Source organism: Erpetoichthys calabaricus, chromosome 13, assembly GCF_900747795.2.
Source record: "Erpetoichthys calabaricus chromosome 13, fErpCal1.3, whole genome shotgun sequence".
In the NCBI taxonomy this organism is placed as follows: Eukaryota; Metazoa; Chordata; class Cladistia; order Polypteriformes; family Polypteridae; genus Erpetoichthys; species Erpetoichthys calabaricus.
Window position 1 is genome coordinate 112925057 of NC_041406.2, and position 12334 is coordinate 112937390.

The 12334-nt window shown below is 40.7% G+C and overlaps 1 protein-coding gene across 1 annotated transcript in view; it reads left to right on the plus strand.

Annotated features, from left to right (window-relative positions):
• The first annotated feature begins 238 nt into the window (after window positions 1-238).
• Window positions 239-12334, plus strand: part of LOC114663801 (nitric oxide synthase, endothelial-like) — a 60726-nt gene continuing 48630 nt past the window's right edge. Inside the window, exons 1-6 of the mRNA XM_028817723.2 lie at window positions 239-288; window positions 5792-5888; window positions 6176-6324; window positions 9834-9996; window positions 11695-11786; window positions 11900-12041. Coding sequence (XP_028673556.2) covers window positions 269-288; window positions 5792-5888; window positions 6176-6324; window positions 9834-9996; window positions 11695-11786; window positions 11900-12041 — 663 coding nt within the window. The 5' untranslated portion in view covers window positions 239-268. The remainder of the gene's footprint in view (window positions 289-5791; window positions 5889-6175; window positions 6325-9833; window positions 9997-11694; window positions 11787-11899; window positions 12042-12334) is intronic.

A 12334-nucleotide genomic window follows, 5' to 3' on the forward strand; every position in this document is an offset into this window, starting at 1 on the left:
TTGTTTGCCTTATTGTCTGCTCTCAAAGCACCTTTCAAAGGGGCTCCTTGTATCCAACCTGGGTCATCAGTGACGACTGTGTGAGAAGGGAGACAGTGTAGGCGTAGCAGGTGAGTGGTGGGGACACAGGGTGGGTGTGAGGTATGTGGCAGTGGGAGTGACCAGCAGAAAGTGACATTAGAAAAGTCGGGGACAAAATGTGATCAGTTAAAGAGTCACAATGAGTGGAGACCAGATAGCCAAGGTCACTGAAAGCTTAAAGGGCACCATGTCCACTGTGCTGAGCTGGTAAGTACCCCTTTGGGCTGTTCAAAACTATACTTTTTTATGCTTAACTTTTATTTGGATAGTGACTTACAAATCCCAAATCCAAGAAGACCAATAGCAGGATCACTACACGTAGTGTTGTTTCCGTATTTTTAAATATGAGCAGTTCATGTGAAGAGGTTCGCTGAATGTCATATACAATGGTAGCGTTTGGGAGTGAATCTCTGTCCTTTTTGCATTGCTTATAGGTGTCATGTTCTCTGTGCCATAACACTTCAAAGAGACTGATGCCGTTACAATATCTACATTCAATAACACAGCTGACGTCAGGGGAAGAACAGGAGGCTATTGGATTACCTAACAGTAGAGAATACCAAGTTGATTAACGTGCGCATATCTAACAGAACACATTATGTCACATACACAGAGCATTTCAAAATGACAGTAGCCTCAAGTCATACATGCCTGCATAGTGACCGTCTTTTGCTTGATAAACTGCCATTCTTTTCATATTTCTGTGATGTCACTTAACATAAAAGTCTTGGGGATTAATCTGACAGTCCTTTCAGTTTAATGCCATAGCCAATGGGTGGTCACGCTGTTGTGGGGAATGGAGTAGGGGGTCTGTTTAAAGACTTGTAACAGATATTAAGGCTTTACTAAGGACTATTTATGTTGCTAAATCTCAGGGTAGGAAGAATACAAAGCGTGTGGTATTCTTAAGGCAACATTCCCGTCTCTTTGTGGCTGACAGTGTTATGACTGGGAGTCCCAAGGCGTATAAATTCCAAAAAGCACTTACAAAAATAATCACTAGAGGCTAGTAATAAGACAAAATTAAAATCTTTATAAAATAGTAGCTGTGTAAGCTCGTGCTGTAAAAAGCCCGGGGTCCTAGAAACTATTGAAATCGTCAGAAAAAAAATTGAAATGTAGAGATGTCAGGTAATTGAAAGGAACGACTATGGGCATCTCTCTCCTAGGTTTCATTTTGCCAACGTGCTCACATCGCTTGTGTATTAGCGGCGGGAGGAAAAATAAAAGGGATACCGTTTTGCTGATGTGCTCGTCTCACTAGCGTAAGAGTTTCTCTCTTTTCTTGGCAGTTTTACTTTGGCACCAGAGTCGCTTTCTTCTTCCGACTCGTTAACTTGGGGCCTCTGAGCTTCATGTTGTAGTAGACTTGCACTTCTGGGCCGGACAGACAGACATACACACTTCCACGCGTAGATGTTTATATATAAGAAAAGATTTATTTTTTAACCAAAATGTTCTGTAGCACAAGAATGAAGCACTGTAGAGCACAACAGGCAAAATGGAGTTGCCTAAAACACAAGGCAGTTCAAGTGAACTAAGTCCCAAATCACAATTCCAGTTATGTTTGTTTCTATATATGTACTGTATATATACCCGACCTCCTATATATACATATATTTCCATTTTCCAATTAACTCATCCATTCTTATGTACACAGCCTCTGTTTTCCCTGCTCGATTGAGTCCTTGTGGTTAATCCTGTGGTTATTTCATTTAATCTTAAATGCAGACGTATGACATAATCATTCACTAAAAGGGGATTTCATTGTTCATTCTGTTTCAGCTTAATTTACTGCTGCGTTTTCCTTCATTCTTATGTTTTATAAATCTTTTGATTAACTCTCACCAAGAGGTATACTATATGCTTTGAATGTTATAGAAAAAAAACCCTGATAAAGAGTTTGCTTGAAACAAATCAGTGTTTATTACTAATCAAAGATTTCATGGCGGTTTGAAGTGGAGTGCCACTACTGATAAATTCCTCTACAATCTCTTGAATAGTTCCACTTAGAACAGATTGAAGTTTGGCACTGATTGCATTCATTTGCGTTATCACTGGAGCTCACGGCCTTGTTTGGTCACAGGTGACGTGTACCCTGGATACACCTTATCTGCCTGCTTGAGGCAAAAAGTTGTCCAAGACGCTATAATAAATTGTTTAAATTATTTTTCTCAGTAGTAATTGTAATACTGCTTCATGCAATTGGTTTATAACTTGGTATTTCACACTCATTTCTTCATTCTTGCTTTACTTTTATTTAACCTTTACTTTAACATTGTCTCTTTTATGTCTAACATGAAGTAAAGTACACAAGGGGATGGAGGTGACAAGGAGAAGAAACGTCAAGAAAGCTTGCCAAAAGATACATCATCAGAAGGTCCATTAAATCTTTTGTCAAATGAAAATACTAATCAAACATCAAAGTCGTTTGCCAAAAATAAGAGGTCTTAAACAGAAAGCTAAAGCCTAACCACTAACCATAACCACACTGTGCATGAAAAACAAGATGGTGTCTGAGAATACAAACCTTAGCTAAAAACAGTGTCAGAAATCGATTTTGCAATCCAAAAAAACGAGATTACGATAAAAAGTATTACCAAAAGAGTTAGGAAAACATGCAAAAAAAATTTAAAATGAAAACACTGATGACAACGGTCTCTTTACTTTGTTCATAAATTACACAAATATTTTTGTTATATAGACTAAAACATTACTTTTGTTTTAGGACTAGGATGGTCTTTTATAGTACAGTCATTTCACGTTCTCCACATTATTGAAAAACCTCGTCAATATGGAAGCTGCAGATACTGAAGTGTTGATCCTATAGGAAAGATGAGGCTAGGTTCAATAATCCTTTCGCAGGTTCACCTACAGAAACATTTTCTACATCCTCTATAGTCAAATTCGGTTGTCTTTTAGGCACTCTACCAGAGGCTGTGAATCACCACAGTGGGGCTGACCCAGTGGCGTAGCTCGAGTTCGTGGCGCTCAGGGCAGTGCTTCAGTTTGCCACCCTTCAACATATCTGAATATGTTAACCTATTTCAATAGAAAATTAAAATGACGTATACAGAAAAATTACGATAAATTTTGCATAGATTTATTCATATATAGAGAAACAGCAATAATTTTTCACATAATTATGTATAAACATCAACTAGACACGAATATAGTATAGATGCACTGATAAGCTGTGTTTTAATTATTAGTTTAATATAATTACGCTGCGAAAACGAGAACCAGTGTAGTGTGCAAGTGATAGGTGGGGATGTTTTCTGCACAGAACAAGAACGCATTCGGATTGATAACGAAATGAAATTATAAATTGTAAATTAGTTGTTTATCTTCCTAAAAATTATTATCAGTGTAATGTTTATGTTTATTTTTGTTATTGCCTCATAAATTTCAACCGCTGTGTCTGATGCCGTCACAGAAGGACAGTCTGAAAATTATATTTGAAGCATTTGTGGATAAAAATCAGAGAATTTAACTTTTTTCATTCATGAGTGATATTTTTCCGAACCCTGCCGTTTACACACGAATTGTACTGAGCCTTTTGGCCAATAATGCAACTCCCAAAAATGTGCCGCCCAAGGCGGACTGCCCCCTCCGCCTGCCCCTAGCTACGCCACTGGGCAGATCCGAAGACCTCACAAAATCATCCGTTCAGTGGTAGCGATGGGTGGTTGAACAAAGTGCTTGGACTTGCACGCTCATGACCTGCACTTACTGGGAATTCCTCATTTGTGGGGAACAATCACAAGCTGCTGTTCCCATCATGAATGGAGTTCAACAGCTTACTCATGCCTCGCGGCGCTTGGTAGACCTAAATTGATCCATTCAGTGTGGTGTTCGTGCAGCTCAAGACATCTAAGGGTGAATCACATACCTGTTATTTCCCAATCTCACGTTACACATAGGTCTTTCAGCATTTTTTTCTGCTCTACATGGCTGTGAATGGATACAATTAAACCGTGGCCATGCGGAATGGCTTAGTCTTCTGTAATAGTAGATAAATGAAGCCATGGGAACAGAATCCACAGATAGTGAGGGTTTAGTGTATATATACTACTACCTCTCCTTAGTCCCTTGATGCTAATTGGTATTTATTTGTTTTAATTGGATGTTATTTATATTGACTGCCCCACAAATCTACCTCAAAGGTTCTTCCACAAACCCAAACTTCATTGAAAATCTAAGAAATGTTTAACAATAGTTCTTGTTTTTTTTTTTAAAGAATATAGGACTTGATGTTTCAATCAAATATATTAAATAATAAACAAAGAACACAGATAACATAAATGGGTACAGACGCAAAGTGTTACACTCACTCTTCCCTGGATGTCTAGTGTCATTGGATGTGAGTAAGACAGGAGTCAAGATGAATTATTGGGGAGTCAACCAGGCCACAGTGTTTACTTAAAATAAATTTGTTCAAATTAACAGGTATGACAAGAAAACAAAAGCAAAATGAAGCCTTAGGCTGCAGTTAAATGTCTCTCTAGAGAGTGGCCAGACGTCAGGGTCGGAACTCCACAGTGCAGGTGGCTCATCTCAAGAATGAGATGTATCCTTGTGGAAGTGCCCTTCTTTTATAGCTTGTGGACTGTAAGGGGTGGGGCCAGATGAACTCAGTGAATGTCTTCTACTCTCTCTTCTGTTCTTTTTCTGGTTTTCTGTGATGGCGATCTGCACCACCACCACCTAATCAAAGCACCGTGATGTCCCTACATTGATGGATTAAAGACCTGGGGCCTCATGTATAAACGGTGCGTACGCACAGAAATGTTGCGTAAGAATGTTTCCACGTTCAAATCGCGATATATAAAATCTATACTTGGCGTAAAGCCACGCACTTTTCCACGGTACCTCATACCCTGTCATACACAAGTTCTCCGCTTGGTTTTGCAGACTGGTGGCACCCAACGTCAAAGCACTTTTTCTTTTTCAAAACTTTTTCTTCATCATGTAAAGCACTTTGAGCTACATTATTTGTATGAGAAGGTGCTATATAAATAAATGTTGCTGTTGTTGTTGTTCTTGGAGTTGTGTGTGGAAAAAGAGACACAAGAGTTAGGTATCGCGCCCCCTGGTGACCCAGGGTGGTAGTGTTTACCTTGGAGGTAGCACTCTGACGCACATGTGTGACACTGGGTTTTCACTATCATGGCTTAAGCTGACTGTTGAGTTTAAATGCACCTCTAAATGTGCAAGTGGGTTATAGCATATCCAGCAATAGACTGGAGAGAGAGAGAGAGTGGTTAGGAGCACGCGCTGATACAGCACATTGCCTCAGCCACCACATGACGAACCAACTCTGGATCCCAGATTGGGACTCAAGTGTAGCCTTGCAATAGACTACCATCTTGAATTATTCCTGACTTTTACCCAATTTGTAAATTGAATGAATGGATGATTCATACATATAGTATTCATATATTTCTTAGTTCTCACCATGTGGAACAATTCATACTTTTCTGGATCATCTTCTTAATAGTTGTCTCTTCTTGTGCTGACAGTGCAATAAGTGTAACGCTGCCCTTTCATTGTGCTAATACATATGTCTGAGAAGTGTGTACACAAGTAATATAGTGGATCACTGACAACAAAAGATATTCGCTAGACAATGATAGGTCCACCATATGCTGTAAGATGTTTCTGCTTTGACAATGTCCATAGCTTAGGTTTTCTTTTTCTTTCTTTTCAGCTCTACTCATCCTCCTAGGACTCCACATTTCACCCGCCTGAAGAACTGGGAGACTGGAGATGTTTTCCATGACACTCTGCACTTGCAGAGCAACAGGGTGCGTAAGTGAAGCTGGGCTTGGCTCACTGGGAGGCTGCAGTCAAGGTGTGCTTCTCCTCTTACAGGCCAATCCTTCTAGGCTGGCTAAGTGCAAAGTCTGGAGGAAATGTGTGTAGGTTGTGTGACTGGGATTTTTGAACCTGTGACAAACAGTAGACAAACCTTCAAGGAGCAGGATACGCTTAGCTCACTAAAGGACACGCTGGGCGTAGTGAGATTTTATCATACGTGAGGAAAAATAGGGTTTGGGAAGCAGTGGTCCCTGATACTCTCTCTTTACTGCAGGAGTTGCCCTGTGGGCAGAGGTCCTGCTTTGGCTCCATCATGTTCCCAGAGGCGCTGACTAACCGATCACCTGGTGAGTTTGAGGACCCAGAGAAACTCCTGAACTCCGCAGTGAACTTCATCAATCAGTACTACAGCTCCATCAAACGGTATGGTTGTGTCAATGGGGCTAACTAAATAAAACTGATAGCAAAGGTGTAACTACGATTACTGTTTTAACAGCAGGGCTGGCCTAAATGGTATTGGTAATCTAAGAGCCATGTTAGTTTAACTGGAAGTGGGTGAATTTGAGAGCTGGACTGTGTTAGTGGTTTTGATGTAAATGAGTCATTGTTCCATTCCCAGTGGTATACCAGGCATCAAAATTCTACCAACTGTAGTGGTCTAGCTGAAAATCAACTGTGGTAACATCTCAGGTGGGGCTGGGCCTGCTCTGTGTTCTGACTGTACTGCTCTTTTAACTTGGACCAATATTCTGAACCTGGGATTAGTATTTTAACAGCATTAGTGGTCTATTTGGAGTGAAGGTGCTCATTAACCCATATGTTTTAGTGACTGTTGGTATTCTGTGTGGACAAAATTTTAATTCTTTATTTAATTGTGTGAACTCTCTAGAATATTTCAAATACGTAACATAACGTAACATAACATAACATCTCAAACCCATTTAATCGATTTTAGCATTGCTTGGGTCGATGTAGGAAACAGTCCTCAGTATGGCTTCTATTCACCACAAGGTCCATTCACACACACTGAAGCACCACTGGTTAAATTGGCTGTAGGGTTCTAGTCAGTGTACATAATATTCCGTGGTAATCATGGGGGTCCAATTAGCGTTCCAGTGTTGGCAGAGCACTAAAATCTTTCTCTGCTTCTTCTATGGAATACACAATAAATGAAGATTAAGTAGATGAATGACATCATTTAGAGTTACGCCCTCGGCAAACAAATGCCACACCCCCTCGTTCTTCACACCAGCAACAGGCAGAGCAGCCACTTTTCATCACACAGAATGACTTCGATGTTGCAGCTCTGTTCTGATCTTTTCCTGGTTAACACCAATTCCTTTTTGTTGTGACTTAGGTGGATTGGCGATTCTACATTGTCCTAGTGTGTGCTTGGTGTGTGGGTGTGTTTGCTCGTGTCCTGCGGTGGGTTGGCACCCTGCCCGGGATTGGTTCCTGCCTTGTGCCCTGTGTTGGCTGGGATTGGCTCCAGCAGACCCCCGTGACCCTGTGTTTGGATTCAGCGGGTTGGAAAATGGATGGATGGATGGATGTACTTTTTTTTTTTTGCTCCTTATGAAATCTTTTTTGAACTGATTATGTAGTCATAATGGTTCTTTAGGATCCTGAATCCATTCCTGATATTAGTTTTTTGTTCAGTCTTTGTTTTCACCTGTGCAGACAAGAAAAGGTCATGACTAGAAGATGAAATGTTACCAAATGCCAAGCCTAGATGCTTTAACCAAAAGTCCGCCCTATCTTTCAATAAAACTGAGAGTCATAAACATGAGTCAAAATGAGAGAACAAAGCAAAGATTCTGTTAAAAAAGGACATGAAACATGAAAGCACACACTAACAAAGAAAAGTTTGTTGTCTAAGGGAGACCAGGAAAGGCATGAAGCTGCCATTTATACCCTTGAACCCTGATAACATGTGCAGCAAATAGCAAAAAGAAATTAAAATAAAGCAAAACATAAATAATTAAATGCAAAAGCAGATCTCCATGTTTGATATAGTTGATAATTTCTTGCATCTTTTCCCAGTTCCATTTTGTTTATTTCAATTGCCAGCACATGGTGACAGCATTGCTTCAGTGTTATTAAGGAAATGACACAGAAGTGCTGTGAATGATAACACCGAGTCAATGATATAAAATTCACTCTGGGTACTTCCTCATTATCTGCGTTTGTTGCAGAATAAATTGGTTGCTTTGGTTATTGTTTTTCCGATATTAGAACTTAAAGTAAGGATTTTTATTTGGCTTGATAAAAGATCAGTCTGTCTTTTTTTATTTTTAATCTTGATGTGTTTACTGACTGACCTCCTGGTCCTTGTTTCAGATCTTGTCTGCTGTTCTTTAGCAGAACATCTTTAAAGTGCACATTGATTAAAGATTCCTCTCTTCAGTTCCCAGACACTTTTGATGACTGCTGAGTACCGAAGTGTTCTTGGTAGCACTGCCACAGGTTCATTACAATAATGGGCTTGTTTATCCTATATATAAAAGTCTACGTGTGGAAGTCTATATGTCTGTCTGTCCGCCTGGAAGTGCAAGGCTACAGCTTGAAGCACAAAGAAAGCGATTCTGTTGCCAAAGTGAAACTGCCGTTGCTAATACACAAGTGAGGTAATACAAAACGGCAATATAAAATCGGCAGTACAAAACCTCTGAGGAGAGAAAAGCTCGCTTAGCCACTGATAGACAACGGAGGCGAGTATGTTGGTTAAATGAAACCGACGAGGGCCCACTAATACACGACTGATGTGATTAATTGATTGATTGAAGTGCCAGAATCCATAGTTTCCAGGAGTCCAGGGTTTTTACAGCACAGGCTTACACAGCTAGCTAAATAATAATAAACAGCAACATACTCTAGTAGTCTAAGAGCCTAACAGACAAATGTCATTGCTTTCCAATTTTTAATGGACACAAGAAATATAAGTGGGAACAAGATGTGGCTAATGTCAGGCTGTTTGAAGCATGAACCAGGCCCGGCCTTAGGCATAGGCGAAGTAGGCGACCGCCTAGGGCCCCGGATCGACGGCGGCCAGGCCCCCGGCCCGTCCCTCCCCTCGCATGTTTAACAGTTCAAACTGGCTAAATTGTAGCAGCTAACTACTCTGGGCGAAAAAGGGATGCAGGGTGATGACCTCGTAACGTTACAAGAAAACGTCTCCTTGGTCTAATTTTCACGCATTTCGCAGAGCTTCCAGGGGGCCCCTGGACCCCCCTTTCACCTAGGGCCCCATAATACCTAAGACTGGGCCTGCATGAACCCTGTCTATGGCACAGTATCAACAGTAGCAGTCAAACTCTTCTTCATCACCAAGATGATGTCCCATGCAGACAAATGCTAACACTTGTATGTGGCTTCAATTTACTTACTCCCTTTGAAAATCTTTGCTCTCTTTATCAGATTCTCCTGATTTAAAGGATGTAGTCCCCTCCCTTGACAGTAGGCCATCAGACTTGTGAAGTTATGTCTGAACTCTGCTACTTTTTCACAGTCTCACTAGTGGCCATTGAGTGATTTACTGTATAACACCGTAATATGTTGTTAAATATATTTTCAAGGGCACACACATTTTTGACTTTTGGGCTTTCAGGGTGTGCATGGGACTCAACTTGGGGGGGGGGCTGTTAGACACCAAGAGACCCCCTGTATTTTTCACCTCCTTTTGAGTATGGAAGGTATTTGTTCTGATGGTGGTGCTGGCTTACTAGGGTCTTTAGTTTTCAGTACTGCAGCTCCAAACACAGGTGGACATCTTGTAGAATTCCTATGGTTGTGAATTATACCAATGATTTATGACAGTTAGACCTCAGATACTGTCATCATACTAACACCCCATATGCCCAGCTATGGACTGTGTCTATGATGCTCAATTCCAGATTATTGCTCATCTTCATTCTGTTGAATACTCTGCCCAGTTTTCAGTCCGAGGCCCATCAGCAGCGCCTGAGACAAGTGCAGAATGAAATCCACAGCACTGGCACCTACCAGCTGGAGGAGACAGAACTCATCTATGGGGCCAGGCTGGCCTGGAGAAATGCACCCCGCTGCATTGGACGCATACAGTGGACACGGCTGCAGGTGAGGATGAATGAGGCTGCCCAGTTATAGAATCTGATCTTCATTATGGTCAGCATGTGAGGGATTGATCTGCTGAACTGAGATTCTGATTCTCAGGAGAATACATTTAAAGCCCCAACAAATAGCCTAAGAGGATGTAGAGGAAGTGTTTAGATTACTTTGGACGCCCTCCCTCCCACAAGCAACAACAGATGTGGGAAGGTAAGGAACCCTTTAGTATTTCATGTGGTAGAATTTCAAATACATTTTGTCATGCAGTTTGCTTTCATTTGTTCACACTGGCAGCGGCTGTGGGCCTCCTGATCCCCACTTCTGTGTCTCTTGTGCAACAATATTCAGATGCCAAGGGGACTTACATGACAAAGTGAATCTGAGTGATTACATCAAGACTGAACCAACAGGGATGTGCCTATGTAATTTACGAACAGGTTTTAGGATGACCTGTGTCATGGAAAAATCTTTCCTCCATCTGCAAAGAAAGCAGTCATGGAGCCAAGATGAAAATGCAGAACTATTCATTTGCACAGAGTATGCACAAATGTCTCAGTCCATGGAGTGAGCAATCAATTAAACAATTCACCGTCTTTTATACTTTTTTATTACATTATCTAATACATCATATCATCTGTCTCTTAATATGCAGAACTTTATCACCTTATCTAATCAACTACAGATACAAGTAATTTCAGACTAAAGTCGACTCTGCTGTTATTCTGAACACCACTTCCTTTGGAGGCGTATTTGAGGATTGTTCTGTTGATCTTATTACCACTTCATAAGTGATGTGTATGGGATTTCTCATTAGTTTATCCTCATTTTCTAAAGGGGCGTTTGTTACTCATTTACTTCCTTCTAACCTTGGAAAATCAAGTTGGTTTCTTTAAGATGAGGCCTCACGTGCTTAAATTTTAAGCTACATTTAGTTAACCCTGAGTTACCTTTAGTCCTTTACCTTATGTTTAATAATTCCCGTAAATGCCAGAAGTGACTCTGTCCATTGGGCCCTTGAGCAAGTCCCTTAACTTCATCCTGGGTATGATATTAATTTGTATCCAGCTCTGCAAGCAGGTCCTCCAATTTACAGGGAAAATTTGGGGGGTTGATGGTAGGATCGGTAATCCAGCCACTGTAAAAAAAAAATAAACTCACACTGTTCCTGTGCATTCGGGTCCCAATCCAGGTAGTTCATTGTGTGGTGGGTGCGGCAATGTGATACCAGTGCATGCTCCCAACCATAGCTTTCATATAAGTATATAGTTTAGATTGGATTGTAAAAATTCTATACATGCTGCCAAGTTCCGGATTAAGAACAGCTAGTCTGCAGAATGAAGATTAAGGTTTAGAAATATGTTTGCATCTGAAGTCTGTCAAATGATGGTGTGCAGTTCATTCATTTGTTGCAAGGTTAATTTGCCCTGTCTGATTCTATTTTGTTTCATGGGGGTTTAAGACATGAACACCCTCTACCAATCCTAAAAATGAACCATGTAGGACTCATCAGTGAGAAGTAAAGGCTGAATTAGCTACTGATTATCTTAATCTTGTTTTGGACCAGATTAATTAACAGTGAACTTCTGCTGGAGTTTTTTCCCCTTAATTTTGTGATACACTTTGTTATGAAAATCATAAGATAAAGGTATGTGCATGGACAAGTCAGATCTGCTGTGTGGTCTGACCATGTTCTCTAAAACCCTCTAGGTGTTCAATGCCAGAGACTGCACTTCTGCCCAGGAGATGTTTGAACACATCTGTAGTCACATCAAGTACTCCACAAACAAGGGCAGCATTCGGTGAGTGCTTTATTGTGGAAGGTCACCCCCCATATGCTGGCATGTGTGACTTACGCTCCATCTGCCATTATCTCCATTGTTGTCTTCTTCTCTTCTTTCAATTCTCCCTTTAGCTCAGCCATAACAATTTTTCCTCAGAGGCGGAAAGGCCGTGGTGATTTCCGGGTGTGGAACTCTCTGCTGATTCGTTATGCTGGGTATTGCATGCCAGATGGCTCTGTCATTGGGGACCCAGCTAATGCTGAGATTACCAAGGTCAGCTAGTCACCACTTCTTCTCCTTTCTCACACATCCTGATAACTCAACCTCTGAATTCTGGTATTGATGAATGATACAAAGAAAAGGAAATAATTGTCACAGACAAATGCATGAACTCTAACCTCAGAACTCTAACTGAAGAAAAGATATCATTGAATGTGCTCAATTAACAAAAAAGAAAGAAAGAACACAACCATTAAATATACTGTATGTCTCTTTGAAGGAATTGTGGGGCAGGTTAATATACTGCCAAAAAGGCAAAAAGAGAAGGGTGTAATGGGAGTGAGATG